This window comes from Anomaloglossus baeobatrachus, chromosome 2, assembly GCF_048569485.1.
Source record: "Anomaloglossus baeobatrachus isolate aAnoBae1 chromosome 2, aAnoBae1.hap1, whole genome shotgun sequence".
In the NCBI taxonomy this organism is placed as follows: domain Eukaryota; kingdom Metazoa; phylum Chordata; class Amphibia; order Anura; family Aromobatidae; genus Anomaloglossus; species Anomaloglossus baeobatrachus.
In genome coordinates, this window is record NC_134354.1 from 675,237,467 (window position 1) to 675,256,085 (window position 18,619).

An 18,619-nucleotide genomic window follows, 5' to 3' on the forward strand; every position below is an offset into this window, starting at 1 on the left:
CTATTGCATACTGTGCATGATGCCACTGTTATGTGCCGCTCACCACTCCACTCAGAGGAGAAAGAACAAGCTGCTCATTGCGGGATCGAGGAAAGATGAGAGGAATTGTTTATTTATATGTTAAAATGTATTTGAGGAAAGCTCCTGGACGGTGACATTATTATATGAAGGGCCCAGAACAGGGACATTATAACATACAGGGCCTAGGACGTGGACATTATTACATAATGAGTACATTATTACATGAAGGGCTAGGACGGGGAACATTATTATATATAGTTCCCAGGACAGGGAACACTATTATGTACAGGGTCATAACTGTGACATTATTACATACAGGGCTATTATTACATACAGGGTCCAGGACTAAGACATTATTACAAACATGGCTAGTACAGCTAGGATGGGGACATTATTACAGTCAGAGACCAGGACAGGGACATAATTACATACAGGGCCAGGACAGCGGCATCATTAAAGGACGGGGGAATTAATACAGGACGAGGGCATTAAACGGAACCTATCAGGTCCAATATGCAAACAGAACTACGAGCAGTTCTGGGTGCATATTGCTAATCCCTGCCTGTCAGTCCCTGTATATAGCAGCATTAAAAAAAAAGAGATTTTTAGAAAAAGTATTTCTAAAGATCTTGTATCGTATGCTAATGAGCGCAGCGACTAGTCCCAAGGGCGTTGCTTCCCTTGCTAGTTGGCTCCAATAGCATGTTAGTACTATCATGCTAATGAATGTGCAGCTTCAGAAGATGATCTCACTCACCTCTCCGCTGCCATCTCCACCTGACGCTGGATTTCGGCTCAGTGCACATGACCCCGGAGTTTCAGTCATGCGCACTACTTCAGTGTGAAGCCAGGACACGTACATCTGGCTTCATAGTGCACATGACCCAAACTCCGGGGTCATGTGCACTGAGCCCAAAATCCAGCGTCGGGTGGTCATGGCAGCAGAGAGGTGAGTGAGATCATGCTCTGAAGCTGCACATTCATTAGCATGATAGTACTAACATGCTATTGGAGCCGCCTAGCAAGGGAAGCAACGCCCTTGGGACTAGTACAGGCGCTCATTAGCATATGATAAAAATGTGGCGCCCTGGACAAGCCAGGGGCCACAGATAACAACACACACACACACCCCCACCCTCAGCAGTTTACAGCAGTCATCCCCAGTGAGACCTGATTTCTTCCTCGGGTTCAGACAGACCCACCAGGTGGGCGGAGTCAGGCAGATGGGCACGCCCACCGAGGAGTTTAGCTGGCCTTAGGCAGGAAACAAGCCCAGACAAGTCCAGGCAGAGGAAGAGAGAGGAGGTCTGCAGAGAGGCAGACGCAGACTGGGGCCTAGGTTGGAGCCTAGGGCCCTCGTGTAGCAGTCAGGCAGACGGTAGTGGCCGTCTGCGAGAGCCGAGAAGACAGTCTGGTGGAACCGTAGGTAGCCGGGGCTGGGCGGTGGCCCACCGGTACTGAACCGGGGAGCCAGCTGGAAACCGGAGCGCAGGAGGAGCGTATGGAAGGTGCAGGAAAGGACTTACATTACCAACCTGGGGTCAGGGGAAAAACACCGCAGCCGTCTGTGGTACCCGTCCATCCAGCCGTTTGTTTCATCAGAGACTCCGTGTGTGTTACTGGCTGAGTGAGTACCACCGTGCCGTGCAGCACAGCGCTGCCCCCGCGACCCTGCACCTCACCAGGCCCCGTAACCCGCCTGCCATCCATCCCTACCCCATCACCGGGCCCCGGGACAACCAACCCCCTACCCACGGAAGGGATAACTAACATCCAGGCTGCTCCCTGTAATCGCTCCCGGGATCCCCGTCCAGAGCAGCGGTGGTGTCACCAATCTCACCACAACCGTGGGTGGCATCACGGACAATATCAAATCCCCACCCTTTTCACTCACAGGCGAGGAGCGCCGCTTGAGTCCCTGGGATCCAGCCCACCGCTTGAGCCACCACCGAGCAGCAGCAGCAGCAGCCGGACCCGAGCAGTGGGAGAGCGCAGCGTCCCCTCCTACGCCCGTGACAAAAAATCTTTAGAAATACTTTTTCTAAAGATCTCTTTATCTATGCTACTGTATACAAGAATGGTTAGGCAGGAATTAGCAATATGCACCCAGACGGGTATATAAGACGGTGACATTATTACATACAGGGTCCAGGACTAAGACATGATTACAAACAGGGCTAGTACGGGGACATTATAACATTCAGAGGCCAGGACAGGTACATTATTACATATACTGTCAGGAAAGGGGCGTTATTACATGACAGGGACATTATTACATACAGGGCCAGGACGGGGGCATCATTACAGGACGGGGCAGACAGGGAATATTATTACAGACGGGGAACCTTATATTACAGGATAGGGCCTATAGATTTTCTGGGGGCACAGGGTGAGGGGGGCACACAATACAGCAAAGCCAGTATTCAGATTAATATATACTATACTGTGGCTACAGACATCAAATGGTGCATAATGGGCCGGCACTTGGACTTGTCTAAACACAGTGGCGGCATTTAATGCAACAAACGGCAGGAGGCCCCACACATAGCTGCTAAGCCCCCAGCCCAGGGGGCAATTGCCCCCTGGCCCAGCCTGCCCCTGCTCCCGATGCATATAAACAGATCACGGGGGCCCACTCAGGGGAGTGCATAGAGATCACGGGGCCCACTCCGAGGCGTACATACAGATCATGGGGCCCACTCAGGGGCGTGCATAGAGATCATCAGGGGGCCCACTCTGGGGTGAACATACAGATCTTGGTGCCCACTCGGGCATGCATAGAGATCATCAGGGGGCCCACTCAGGGGTGTACATACAGATCTTGGGGCCCACTCGGGTATGCATAGAGATCATCAGGGGGCCCACTCAGGGGTGTACATACAGATCATTGAGCCCACTCAGGGGCGTACATAGAGATCATCAGGGGGCCCACTCAGGGGTGTACATACAGATCATGGGGCCCACTCAGGGGCGTGCATAGAGATCATCAGGGGGCCCACTCAGGGGTGTGCATACAGATCATGGGGCCCACTCAGGGGCGTGCATAGAGATCATCATGGGGCCCACTCAGGGGTGTACATACAGATCATGGGGCCCACTCAGGTGTGCATAGAGATCAGGGTGCCCACTCACGGGCATGCATACAGATCACGGGGCCCACTCAGGGACGTACATAGAGATCACAGGGACCAGGGGCCACTCAGGCCCGTGATGCCCTGTGGCCTGGGAGCTGCCTGAGGGTACCATACTGTGAGGGTACAGCTGCAATACAAGCTCGCAGCAGGACAGATGGGATGGTGGAGGCGGCTGGAGCACTGTCTGGGGACCCCTGGCCTGGGGCTGGCCCCAGGCAGGTGACTGGTGAGGTAAAGAGCCCCCCGCTCACACCCCTTGGCCCCCGCGCCCCCCCCCAGGGCCTCTGCTTGCCCCCCTGGGCCCCCGCCTTCTATACTCACGTGCTGCTGCTCCTGCAGCCTGGAGTGGGGCGACGCCGGGTCCGTCCTCCGCAGCGCGATGCTGCAGTCACCTGCACAGGAAGGAAGCAGTCATCGCTCTGAGACTGCATCCTCTTGCAGTGTCGCTGCGCAGAGAAGTCAGAGCGGCACTGATAGTGACAGCAGGCAGAGCAGGGAGATCGCTCTCCCTGCTTGCCGCTGCAGAGGGAATGGGATTGTCACTAATCATATCGGCAATGTGCCGATATGATTAGTGAAATTACCGGCCGGGGGGGCCTCCCACACATATCCATAGGGGCCCAGGGGTTTTAGGGGGCGTGGCCTAGGGGGCGTGGCCATCAATAGCAGGGCCCACCGGGGGTTCTCCCGACCTTCTGGTGGGCCAGTCCGCCCCTGATCATAGACATGGCGCAAAACTAAAATCATTTCAAATGGCAACATTCTTTTCAAGACCAAACAGGGGGAAAAATTCTGGAATCACTAAATTATGAGGTAAAAATTATTGAATCATGAAATGCAAACAAACAAAAAAACACTCCAATACATCACTAGTATTTTGTTGCACCATCTCTGGCTTTTATAACAGCTTGAAGTCTCTGAGGCATGGACTCAATGAGTGACAAACAGTACTCTTCATCAATCACTACCGTGCGGTGCTGCCGCCACCTCACCACTGTGTGGAGCTGCCGCCGCCTCACCACTGTGTGGAGCTGCCGCCGCCTCACCACCATGTGAAGCCGCCACCCAACCAACACCCCACCTACTGTCTCCTTCCCAAAATCCTATAGAATGTAAGCTCGCAAGGGCAGGGTCCTCTTCCCTCTAAACCAGTCTGTCTATTGTAACTTGGATATGTATTCTGTATGCAACCCCTTCTCATGTACAACATCATGGAATTAATGGTGCTCTATAAATTAATAATAATAATAATCATAATAATAATCTGGCTCCAACTTTCTCTGATTGCTGTTGCCAGATCAGCTTTGCAGCTTGGAGCCTTGTTATGGACCATTTTCTTTAACTTTCACCAAAGATTTTCAATTGGATTGAGATCCGGACTATTTGCAGGCCATGACATTGACCTTATGTGTCTTCTTTCAAGGAATGTTTGCACTCCCCTCCCCTCCCCGTGTTTGCTGTAATTATGCTGCGGTTTGTGCAATAAATTTGCCAGTTCATATCGACCAGTGAGTTGCCGCCATTCCTTCTTTTTTGAAGTTCTTTTTTGGATTCTCACCTGTTGGCAGAGCACCACAGAGATCGGCTGGAGGTCCGCGTTCCACGTGAAAACCACAACCAGTGAGTACACACCTGGGCTTGCAGTGCCTGGCTTTCTTTCCTTTTGACTATTTATTGAAGATGTAATGACAGCCATCTCCCCAGTGCCTTTACCTGACATGCAGCCCCATATCATCAATGACTGTGGAAATGTACATGTTCTCTTCACGCAGTAATCTTTATATTGTTTAGCTTTTCTGTATGTAAATCTCATTTCCTTTAGGCGGTTTCTTACAGTTCGGTCACAGACATTAACTCCAATTTCCTCCCATTCATTTCTCAATTGTTTTGTTGGGCATTTTCTGTTTTGGAGACATATTGCTTTAAGTTTCCTGTCTTGACGCTTTGATGTCTTCCTTGGTCTACCAGTATGTTTTCCTTTAACAACCTTCCCATGTTGTTTGTATTTGATCCAGATTTTACACACAGCAGACTGTAAAAAACCAACATCTTTTGCAACATTGCGTGATGATTTACCCTCTTTTAAGAGTTTGATACTGTAAACCTCTCCTTTGTTTCAATTGACATCTCTCGTGTTGGAGCCATGATTCATATCATTCCACTTGGTGCAACAGCTCTCCAAGGTGTGATCACTCCTTTTTAAATGCGGACTAATGAGCAGATCTTACCGATGGTGGTATTAGTTTTCGGAATGAAAATTTACAGGGTGATTCCATAATTTGTCCTCATAATTGAGTGATTCCATAATTTTCCCCTGTTTGGACTTGAAAAGTAACCGTTACTGGCTAGCACATTATGTTTTCATGATTTTTTTTTAGTGTTTCTTAAAGCCAGAAAGTTGACATTTGAAATGTCTATAGTTTTGTGCCATGTCTGTGATCTGCTTTTTTTTTTTAAACAAAAGTAAACAACTGAATGAACATGCTTAGAGCCAGGTGATTCCATAATTTTTGCCAGGGGTTGTATATACCTCACACATCTCTTGTTAAATAGATTCCAGTTTTGTCACTTACACTAGACACAACTTGCTTGTTAGACACATACATGTCCCACTCAGACACTGAACATTTAACTCGCACATCACTTGCATACAGAAGACATATCACACATGACTCACCCACTGGACACATCCTTCATATGCCATCATGGCACTAGAAACATTGCACACACCACTCGCATACTAGAGACAGTTTGCACGCACCACTCGCGTACTAGACATACTGGACATATAAAACACACAAACTACTAATTTACTAGTCACTCATACAATGAAGCATTTACTGTTCAAGAGCACCAATGATAATCCGACTGTAATGGGTACTGGAAAGCTCACTATGGTCCTGAGTTAGAAATGCCAAAACATTTAGTAAATAAGAGTAGGGTAGTTGGGAATTGATTTTTTGAATGCATTTTGAAATAGAATAAACACATTTTCTTAAGAATTTTTATCTTCCCATTCTATTTCAGTAATTGAAGCACAGATTTCTGAAGTCTCGTCTCCAAAGGCAATAACTACAACCTAATAAACACAACAGAGATTTGTTACAAATAAAATTCTTCTGATTTAGTCCCTAATGAATGATCTCTTGTTAGTTATAAAACAACTGTAAATGAGACAGCGCACGAAAATCAACAGAGGAAAATCTGGGGAAGACATAATGAAAGGTGGAATTAATTTGTGACTTTACCACATTTCTTACATATTTTAATCATCTTAGTATAACTTAATATAGCTGTTAGTCAATTTAATCATTATAAAAGCAAATTCCATTATAATAAATTTCACAATGTCCTTTCTCACAAGTGTAATATATCGAATAGACCTGGCTCACTGAGTGGTAGGGTGCTCTGGAGAAAACAAGCAACCAAATACAAAAAAGATCTCCGGCACTTCAATACAAGAAGGATAATGAACACAGTCTGGGTATCTTTGATGCTTTTTTTATTGTGAAAAGGAAAAGTCTGTCTCAACGTTTCGGTCTCGATGGGACCTTTATCGAGAGTTCTATCAGACTAAGAAATTAGAGTAAGGGTACGAATTGCACCAACTTGGAACTGTGTGGGTCACCACCCGAAAAGGTAAGTCAATCAGTAAATGCACTGTGACCAATATGTTGAAATGTCAGTGTCAGCCAGTAGGGGTCGCCAAATGAAACGTGCAGTGGCGTCATACATCGAAGGGACACCCCAGTCCAAACAACTGTCCAAAGAGGGCAAAAAGGGCAAAAGCCACTATATGTCACCTAATTAATCCAACAGGAGAGCCCTGTCATGTGAAGATGAAGGGAGTGCACCGATGATATAGGTATCAATGGCCTTGCCAGGATATACTGAGATGTGGCAGGGACTGGCCTGTTAGACAGAGATGGTCTCTTGTGCTTGCTCTGGGCTAATGTATCTCCAGGGGGCGGGCATACATTTACTTAAAGGGGGTTAACTGGCGTAAGGATCAGCCCTTTGTTGCAGGGATTTCCCAAAGTGATTCACTTAGGGTGAACTGGTCAGAGGACCCATGGGGAGTAGAGGGAAACCTGCGTCCGGTAAAGACCCTGGCTGGCTGGCTGGCTTCACATGACAGGGCTCTCCTGTTGGATTAATTAGGTGACATATAGTGGCTTTTGCCCTTTTTGCCCTCTTTGGACAGTTGTTTGGACTGGGGTGTCCCTTCGATGTATGACGCCACTGCACGTTTCATTTGGCGACCCCTACTGGCTGACACTGACATTTCAACATATTGGTCACAGTGCATTTACTGATTGACTTACCTTTTCGGGTGGTGACCCACACAGTTCCAAGTTGGTGCAATTCGTACCCTTACTCTAATTTCTTAGTCTGATAGAACTCTCGATAAAGGTCCCATCGAGACCGAAACGTTGAGACAGACTTTTCCTTTTCACAATAAAAAAAGCATCAAAGATACCCAGACTGTGTTCATTATCCTTCTTGTATTGGAGTGCCGGAGATCTTTTTTGTATTTACTTTCTCACAAGTGTGGCAGAGCCGTACCAAGCCAAGGGTAAAAAGTCTTTAGTATTAGAGTATGTAATTTTATTGGGAACTAACATTGATACAAATTTGCACGGTATCTTAAATGTTTTGATACTGTTGTTATTTAGAATGCAATTATGTTAAAGGGGTTTTCTGCTACTAAATATATTGATGAACTGTACAAAGCAGAGCAATGCAGCACCCTTACATCGCTAAGTGGCCGTTCCTGTGTACTCCAGCTATGTTCCTATTCAAATATCCTAAGGATAGGTCTTAGTAGTGGGGAAACCCTTTTACAATCATGTTAACATTTTATTTTTTTTTGTTTAAACTTTTTCTTTATTGAATTTATAAAGAGAAGAAGAAATGCAATCAATTTATTTTAGCAAACCAGAGGGAGATCGTTGGAGCAGTATATTTCTTCCAGAGCAAAGGCATGCACACTTTTTTTTTTGCAGTTGTGATTACATTTCTTAATATCCATTGCCTGTTAGGTTTTTAAAGGGATGTCACAGTGATGGAGATGGACGAGAGCGGGGTCCAGATCAGAGATAAGATTTGTGAATTTACTTATGACTTACTGCACTTTCCCCCAAAAAGGAGAAAGAAGCCTGCACCCAAAAATGTTTAACACATCACCCTCCTCCTCCCCACATCTCCAACACAAGGGACTATCTTCTGGAAAGATAGTCTAGGCGAGTCGGGACCCTATACCACCAAGAAAATAAATTACACCTGGTCTAAAGAAAGCTGGAGCAGATAGATGATTTATGCATTAAGGTGAAGATACGCCTCCACTGATCCTTTGTTAGGCCTCCGACACACATCTGTGCCGCCGGTATGTGTTTGCCATTTTTTGCACGTACCGGTGGCACGGAGACACGTTCAGCAATGCCACCCTATTGTAGCAGGCACACACACGTAAAACCACACGGAACGTGTGTCCGTGTGCGTTTGTACGTGTGTGCGTTTTTCTACACGCTGACATGTCCACGTTTTCTCCGGCAGCACGGGTGTCCCGTGGCCCGCACCCGTACCACACAGATGTAGTGTGGATGCGGTCCCGTGTGACACGCACCGGAGAAAACACACGTGTCAGTGAAAAAAACCCAAAATATTTACTGACCTTCTCCAGCCCTCCTGTCTCTGCCGCTGCTGCCACTTGCTGCCGACCGCCGCTCATTATGCTCATTTAATATTCACTTCACTGCGGCCGGCAGCAGCAGCAGCGGGAAGACAGCAGGGCTGGAGACCGAAGATCAGCAGCGCGGACTACGTGAGTATGCAAATTACCGGTTCTACGTGTGCTATCGCGGATAGCACACGTAGAACACACGTGGACCGCACGTACCCGAGACACGTACTTACCACACGCAATAGGCAGGGTAAATACGTGCCTCGCGGCACGTGCGTGTTTTTAACGGAAGTGTGTTTCAGGCCTTAGAGAGAGGCCTATATCGCCTTCCCATTAGGTTTGAAAACTGCTGTTAGGTTGGTCTCAGGATTCAATCAGTAAGGAGTATGAGAAGTTAAAATGTGTCTTAATTGTCCCGTGTCCGAGCACGCAATCTCGAAAGGCGTCTTTTTGTTATAAAAAGATCTAGGACGTAGTGAATGGAAAAATTGAGAAAGCTGACCAACTCTCCAGGTTCCCAGGGGAGCAGGAGTAGAGGCTGAGAAGTTATTCTTATGAAGGCCAAATATGTCCATCCTCAAAATAAGACACTCTGAAGCAACCCCTATTTGGCCAGGCACAAAAGACTTTGTCCTCTAACCCCAGGGGGGAAAGGGAATTCCACAAAATAGGGAACATAGAGAAATATAGCGGTAAGATATGAGAATGAATTTTGAGAGTACAGCTGGCAAGAGTAGCCCCAATTGTGAGATAAGTTTAAAGGGCTTTCACCAAGGACAAGTTTAGCCAAAGAGTAGCCGTCAAAGGATATTTGTAAAGCTTGCTTGATTCCAACCCAGGCTTTTGCTCTACCATTCATACACCAGTCCAGGGCTCTAGAGGTCGGATGCTATCTAATAGGGTCTGAAATGGAGCAAGGCTATACCCCCTAAAGACTTAGAACGATATAATATGTTTCTGCTGATATGGGGCTGTTTACCAGATTATATAAACTTGGGTTGAACCAAAGCAAGACTGAAGAAGGATGAGGTAACCCCAATCAGAAGACCTTGAATGACATATAGAATGTGTGGGAGGATGTTTATTTTATTTTGAAGATTGTGCTTCTACTAAACCATGAAAAAGCATTCCTTGTCCATCTTGAGCTGTTTTCCTAAATCAATTGGAGAAGTTTAGGGAAATTAAGAGAATGTGTCAAGCTGAGAACTCTTGGTAATAGTATCCCTAAATATTATATAAGTAAATTAGCCTATTTAAAGCTGAAGGCAATTTTCACAGCCACTAAATTATATTAACTTCTTTACCCATTGATGGGTTAGGTACTTTATAACTATTAGGAAATTTGTTTTAAAGATGCATATATAAAACTTAATAAAATATATATTTTTTAAGTTCTGCACCATTCTTTGAGTGAAACTGCACCTCCTTCTTCAACCAGCCTTTGGTTTTGCCCAGGCAGTGCTCTCGTTAATACTATGGCTGTAGATGGAAGGTAATGTGACCAGAAATATCACTCGATTCCACCACTGCAAATTCACTAGTTTTCTATTAGAAGGGTGTGCATAAAAGAGGCTGAATTATGTATATTAGCATATGCCCTTACATTTGCAGTCACCTTATAAATTGGACCAAAGACTGGCAGAACGAGGGGGCTTGGCTTTACTAATAAAACTGCTCAGACCTTGAATAAAGAACATTAGCTATAAAGTGAACAACCATTGTAATAAAAGTATTAGCAATGTATTCTTCACTCATCTTCTGCAGTCTTGCAGCGCTGGGGTCCTGGGTTCAAATCCCACCAAGGACACCATCTGCAAGGAGTTTGTATGTTCTCCCCGTGTTTGCATGGGTTTCCTCCGGGTTCTCTGGTTTCCTACCACACTCCAAAATATACTGATAAGGCATTTAGATTGTGAGCCCCAATGGGGACAGTGTTGCCATTGTATGTAAAGCGCTGTGAAATTAATAACGCTTTATAAATGAATAAATATTACATTATTATATCTTTTCTCAGCAATATGTCCTTGATTATTGCTATTCTACAGCAGTTGGACCTAAAATATTGTTTGATTTTTAAACTTCACTGAATCTTCTATACTGTTTTGGCACTTCCGTTGGATGTATTTGTATTGTTAATTGCCACTACTAAATGCTACATTTTGTTTTCTCTTATAGGTTATATGGGTATTAGAACCCATAAAAAGAATACCAATAAATAAAAAAAGATAAAAATTGAATGCTTTTGAATAGATTTTGCTGTCTATTAAAAGCATGTCTAGATTAAGAAATCCATAAGAAATATCATCTCTATTTTTCCTTACGCTAGTTCAGTCATGTCTCAAAAAAATGTAGCTTGATTTCCCATAAGGGGTGCTTCACACATAGCGAGATTGCTACCGAAATCGCTGCTACGTCACGGTTTTGGTGACGCAACAGTGACCTCATTAGCGATCTCGCTGTGTGTGACACTGAGCAGCGATCTGGCCCCTGCTGCGAGATCGCTGCTCGTTACACACAGCCCTGGTTCGTTTTCTTCAAAGGCGCTCTCCCGCTGTGACACACAGATCGCTGTGTGTGACAGCGAAAGAGCGACGAAATGAAGCGAGCATGGAGCAGGACCCGGCATCTGGCAGCTGCGGTAAGCTGTAACCAGGGTAAACATCGGGTAACCAAGGTGGTTACCCGATATTTACCTTAGTTACCAGCCTCCGCAGCTCACACGCTGCCTGTGCTGCCGGCTCCGGCTCTCTGCACATGTAGCTGCAGTACACATCGGGTTAATTAACCCGATGTGTACTGTAGCTAGGAGAGCAAGGAGCCAGCGCTAAGCAGTGTGCGCGGCTCCCTGCTCTCTGCACATGTAGCTGCAGTACACATCGGGTTAATTAACCCGATATGTACTGTAGCTAGGAGAGCAAGGAGCCAGCGCTAAGCAGTGTGCGCGGCTCCCTGCTCTCTGCACATGTAGCGACGTTATGATCGCTGCTGCGTCGCTGTGTTTGACAGCTAAGCAGCGATCATAACAGCGACTTACCAGGTCGCTGTTACGTCACAGAAAATGGTGACGTAACAGCGACGTCGTTGTCACTGTCGCTATGTGTGAACCCAGCCTAACAGACAATCATTACCATATAGTAAACACAATAGGACATTTGTATTGTCCACAACAGACACTCTGTGGCAGATAACGCAAGTATCCTCTGCTGCAGCCACCTTTATCATACATACAGGGAGGAAATTAAGTATTTTTTACACTGCCGATTTTTGCACGTTTTCCCGCATTCAAAGAATGGAGAGGTCTGTAATTTTTATCATGCGTACATTTCAACTATGACAGAGAGAATAAAAATAAACCAGAAAATAACATTGTATGATTTTTAAATAATTTGATTTTATTGCATGAAATAAGTATTTGATACAGCAGAGAAACAGAACTTAATATTTGGTAGAGAAACCTTTGTTTGCAATTACAGAGGTCAGACATTTCCTTTAGTTCTTGACCAAGTTTGCGCACACTGCAATTGGGATTTTGGTCGACTCCTGCATACAGATCTTCTCTAGATCTTTCAGGTGTCGGATCTGCTGCTGGGCAAAATTGAGTTTCAGCTCCCTCCAAAGATTTTCTATTTGGTTCAGATCTGGACACTAGCTACACCCCTCCAGGACCTTGAAATGCTTCTTACAGACCCACTACTTAGTTGACCCAGCTTTGTTTTGGGTCATTTTCATGCTTGAAGACCCAGCCATGTTTCAAATGCTCTTACTGAGGGAAGGAGGTTGTTGGCCAAAATCTCATGATACATGACCCCATCCATCCTCATTTCAATATGGTGCAGTTGTCATGTCCCCTTTGCAGAAAAGCACCCCCAAAACATTATTTTTCTACCCTCATTCTTCTCTGTTTGGACGGTGTTCTTGGGGTTGCACTCATCCTTCTTCTTCCTCCAAGCATGGTGAGTGGAGTTGATACTAAAATGTTTTGGTCTGCTCTGACCATGTGACCTTCTTCCATGCCTCCATTGGATCATTCAAATGGTCATTGGTGAGCTTAAAACGGGCCTGGATATGTGCTGGCATGATTAGGGGACTTTGAGTACCCTGCAGGATTTTAATCTAAGTGTGTTACTAACAGTAATTTTTTAGACTGTAGCCTCCGTTCTTTCTCTAATTGAACAGATCCTCACGTGTAGTTCTGGGTTGATTCCTGACCTTTCTCAGAATCAGCCTTACTACATCAGGCAAGATCTTGCATGGAGCCCCAGACCGAGTAAGATTGACAGTCATATTGTATTTCTTCCATTTTCTAATAATTGTGCCAACAGTTGTTGCCTTCTCACCACCAAGCTGCTTGCCTATTGTCCTTGGCATCCTTAGACAGCTCTTTGGTTTTGGCCAAGGTGGAGAGATTGAAGTGTGATTGAGTTGGTGGACTGGTGTTTTTTATACAGGTAATGAGTTCAAACAGATGCAATGAATACAGGTAATGACTGCAGAGTACGAGGGCTTCTTAAAGAAACAATAACAGGTCTGTGAGAGCCAGAATTCTTGCTGGTTGGTAGATAATCAGATACTTATTTCATGCAATAAAATGCAAATTAATTATTTAAAATAATAAAGTGGGATTTTCTGGATTTTTGGGGGATTTTGTCTGTCCACAGTTGAAGTCTACCTACATTAAAAAATTACAGACCTCTCCATTCTTCGTAGGTGGGAAAACGTGCAAAATCAGCATTGTATTAAATACTTATTTTCCCCACTGTATATTGCCTTGGTGACATGGGTGATCAAAAATCAAGAGCGGTCAAAATATTCTCTGAAACATATATTACAATATTCTTACTTAAGTATCATTGATTGAAGTCGGTAACATAATAATAAAATTATTTGAATTGAGTCAGCATATTTTGGAGTGTCGTTACTAGAACGGAAAGTTGGGACTCCGGCAACTTCACATGTGTTAATAGTAACAAATGACTATACTACTTTTGCACATTTTATTACTGTGATGTGACTTTCTATGTGTGTTAGTCAATTCAGTCATTGAGAAGACAGGAAAAACAAGGAATAATCAACTAAAATAATCTGGGCACTGCTTTGGAGAAAGACAGTCTGCGATCAAATCTTGGATCCAAAAACGATTCAAATCCAGGTATCAAAACCAATGGTAACGACGGAGCATGCCAAAAAAGGCATATTAGTTGCAATGCATTTCCATCTCTCCATATGGTATGTTCTTTACGCCTGATAAATATCCCTTCCATAGAGATGGAAATGCATTGCAACTATAAAGCATTTTATCCATATTTCATCTTAATAATTGGTTTTGGATCCTGGATTTTATCCCAGACAATTTACTAAACGGCAGAACCCTGGTATCTAAAGATCTTTTTCCAGTCTTCTCCTTGACATTTCCATGAAGTATTTTACCCAATAGCCGCAGCAGTGACTTTAGAATCCCAATCATTGCAAATACAAGAAAGTAATAAAGTTGTGCCTATCTAAGCAGAACTACACCTGGTGGAGCATTTTCCCTTTAATACTCAATATTTCACTAATCATTGGTAGCACCATTTAACTATGTTACTATGCTCTCCTTTATAGGTGCGGCAGAGTCTATCCAAGCCATGACTCAGGGTAACAAGTCTTTTGTAACAGAGTTTATAATATTAGGAATCACCAATGACCCAACTTTACAACATATCCTCTTTGTTGTGTTTCTGCTGATTTACCTTCTAACTGTTTTCGGCAATACAAGTATCATGTTTACAATCCTGATCGTTAATAACCTTCACAGTCCGATGTACTATTTTCTCGGCAATCTCTCCTTCTCAGATCTTTGCTATTCTACAGTCATTTCTCCAAAAATGTTGTTTGATTTTTTTCTGGAAAGAAAATTGATCTCATTTATTGGCTGTGCCCTTCAGTTGTATTTCTTTGCGGTCTTTGCCAGTACTGAATGCTATATCTTGTCTGCCATGGCCTATGATCGTTATGTTGCTATATGTCACCCGCTATTGTATATATTAATAATGAACAAAAAGAAATGTGTGATTCTTACTCTTCTGGTTTATATTGGCGGTTTATGCACTGCGGCCGTCCATACATCGTGCACATTCATATTGCCCTTTTGTGGACCTAATGTAATTAACCATTTCTATTGTGACATTCCTCCACTGATGGAGCTGTCATGTGCTGATACGTACATGAGTAAGACAATTATATTTGGTGTAGTCTTTTGCCTTGGTTTTTTATCAGTAATTGTCATACTAGCCTCATATGTATACATCTTTTTCACCATATTGACAATTCACTCATCAGAAGGCAGACGCAAAGCATTTTCTACATGTTCCTCTCATCTGCTTTGTGTTGTTTTATTTTATGGAACAGTTTTCTTCATGTACCTCCGTCCAGCTTCCAACTACTCAGTGACACAAGACAAAATCGTATCTGTATTCTACACAATGATAATCCCGATGATGAACCCAATCATCTATTGCTTACGTAACAAGGAAGTGAAGGAAGCTGTGAAATTCTATTTTAGTAGATTCAGTACATTTAAGAAAATAATTTTGTGAATTTAACTGGTAACTAGCTTATAAGAAACTGTTTTAAAACATTAAAGCACCACTTCAAAGTGGTGATTAATACCTAATTCCCCTACCCCTTATCTCATACTCACCCTCCAGCATCTTCATCTGTTATCAGCGTCACTCCTGCCAGCTTCCGGCAGTTTGTTACCTGCCAGCAGTTCCAGTGTTTCATGGAGCGTGCCAGAGATCGCAACTGAATACATGTCTATGAGAGCCTTTTTCTGGCCTCATTCTGGCTCTCAGACTTGTATTGGAAGGTTGTGATGTAACTTCTGACTTCCGGCTAGTCAGTCGTTACGGTCACAAGATGGAGCCACAAGACCAAAGCGATGCCAAAAAAGGTGAAGACTAGTGATGGGCGGACTTGCAGATAACTGGGACCGACGGGTCCCTGTTATCTGTTTTTTAAAATCCGGTTCTGGGCCCTATGAAAGTATATGGGTACCAGAATCGGGCCATTAAAAATGGTAGCAGAAAGGATAGGGGATAGGAGCTGATGCACTGTACTTACTGAGGCTCCGTCATGGCTTTAACTGCTTCCTGGCCACTCATTCACTTCCGGGGGCACGCATTATCCTTCAATTCATATGCACTGCTTTCCCCGCCCACTGGCATCTGTGATTGGTTGCAGTCAGACGTCCCCCCCATGCTGAGTGGCAGCATGTCAGCTGACTGCTTCCAATGACAGATGCTACATACGTCTATCGTGGTATAAAAAGAAATAAAGAAAGAAATTGACGTAGGGTCCTCCTATATTATACCCAGCACAGATAAAGCATATAGCTACAGGCTGCAGCCTCCAGCCATGCACTTATTTTGGCTGTGCATCAAAATAAGAGGAACTGCATGCGGCATTTAAAAAAAAATAAATAAATAAATACCAAAATTAAATAGATAATTTAAAAAAGACATGAGACCCCCCATTACTAATTTGTAAGTGAAAGTAAAAAAACACAAACACCAGAAGAAGCCTTTATTTGAAATAAAATACAAAAAACACCTTCTTTCACCACTTTATTAACCCCAAAACAACCCTGAAGGTCTGATGTAATCCACACGAGGTGCCACAACGATTCCAGCTCTGCTACATCTGAACTGACCATGCAATCATGGAAGATGACTCACCACTGTGAGCTCAAAGCAGAGAATGCATGAGCAGCAGCGATCAGCAGTGATGTCACTCAATTGATTTGTGGTCACAGATGGAGGTCAGGTTACCTGCGGTCACAGGTGATGGACCATAGGAACCTCCAGCTGCAACCGCAAATAACCTGAGGGATGTCACTGCTGATCGCTTGGCTCAGTCTTTGCGTGAAGTCCGCAGCGGGCAGTCATGTTCCATAATCACGCTCTATGACTTCAGATATGTAGCAAAGCTGAAATTGTCGTGGGATCTCATGTGGATTACATCAGACCTGCAGGGGTGTTTTTGGAGTTAATAAACTGGTGAAAGAGGGTGTTCTTTGTATTTATTTCAAATAAAGGATTTTTTTGGTGTTTATTTACTTTCACTTACAGATTAATAATGGGGGGGGGGGGTCTCACCATAACTAATCTAGGGTTTAGTGGCAGCTGTTGGCTGTTAACCCCTTATTACCTCTATTGCCATTGTAACAGCTAAATTGGGAAGAGCCGGATAAAGTGTGAGGGTGCTTGTGGTCACCATATTGTGGCTCACATAGAGAGATTGCTAGGTGGGGCTGTGGAAAACCTAGTTGTCCTGATACACATTGGTAGCAATGAGAAAGTTAAGAGGTGAAAGGTTCTTAAATCAATTTCAGAGCGCTAGGAGGGAACCTGAAGTCCAGGACCTCCAAGCTGGTGTTTTTGGAAATACTGCTGGTGCCATGAGCATCATCAGAAAGGCAACGGGAGCTTAGCAAATTTAAAAAGTGGCTTAGAAACTAGTACAGGAAGGAAGGATTTGAATTCATGAAAAAGTGGGTTGACGTCTTCGTAGAGGAGGTGCAGCTATATTGAAGGCAAAAATGGTTAAATGGCTGAAGGAGTTTTTAAACAAAATGCATGAATTGGAGACTGTAACATCAGCTATGGAATATGTATGAAGTGGTGGTGAGTATTATAGAAACTAGGCTGGACAAGAACCTCAACTGGGTGACTAATATAGAAGACTACACCTCACTCAGAAAGGATAGAAAAAAGGATCGGTTTGTATGTTTGTTTTATCCAACTTAAAACCTGTGCTCAATGTCAACCTTGTGGGGAGCTATGACTTTGTCGAGTCTGTTAAATATCCATGGGGAGGGCAACTAATTGGAGTTATATCAAAGCCTCCTAACATTATTGATCAGGTAGAGGATGGAATGCTGCAATAAATGAAAAAGTTAGCAAATAATAATAGTGTCCTTATTATAGGGATTACAACTATCCAGATATTCTATGGAACATTGAAAACCAAAAAGAAGAAAAATAGCCAACGAGGACAATTTATATAAACTAATATTTATTAGACAAAAATTCAAATATTAAAATATTAAAATGCAAGGGTCTAGTAATGAAAAGTGCACAAGCACCACAGAGCTCAGCAAAAGTGATTGTAAGCAGAAAAATAGTTTGCTAGATTATTAATGAAAAATAGTAACGCACCTATTGGGTATTTTTCCTAAGGGTATAACAATTGTATTCCCAAGGTGCAACACTATATGAACATATCTATCAAGGGATTAGACATATCCCATAAGAAATAGCAAAAGTTGAACACCACATGGTATAAGGCATTACAAAACTGCTCACATGTAATTAAATGGCACAGAATCAATATTAAACATTATCAAAATTCCCAAAATAGAGGTGCATACCTGTCGCCATTGTTCACCACTGCTGAGCCACATCAACACGTGTTTCGGCCTAAGCCTTCATCAGGGTGGGAGGCCTCCTGAGGAAGCCATTCAGTGAAACGCGTGTCGAGGCCCTGCCCCCCACGCCTGGTTTGCGTTTGTTCCTCTCCTGCTACACCATGACTGAAGGTAGTGTGTTTTTCTATTTTAGCCACTTTTGGGGGAAGTAATCTCTTTTGGTTAATCAGATACCATTGTACTGTCAATATAGATATCATTGTTGTGTTCTTTACTTTTCCTCTTCTGCCTCTATTTGTTATATATGTACAGATATCACGTTAGCAGGCTTTACTGCCATCTTCTGGCCATTTCCAGACATTTTTTGTGGGTTGT

General features: G+C 43.8%; 1 protein-coding gene across 1 annotated transcript; it reads left to right on the forward strand.

Moving 5' to 3' along the window:
* Positions 1-14,462: 14,462 nt before the first annotated feature.
* LOC142289958 (olfactory receptor 5AR1-like) lies at positions 14,463-15,413 on the forward strand. Its single transcript, XM_075333903.1, has one exon. The coding sequence runs from the start codon at positions 14,463-14,465 to the stop codon at positions 15,411-15,413; it is 951 nt and encodes a 316-aa protein (XP_075190018.1).
* Positions 15,414-18,619: the final 3,206 nt, after the last annotated feature.

Excerpts from the sequence above, each read along its gene's own strand:
- LOC142289958 (XM_075333903.1), top strand. The coding sequence starts at position 14,463 with ATGACTCAGGGTAACAAGTCTTTTGTAACAGAGTTTATAATATTAGGA.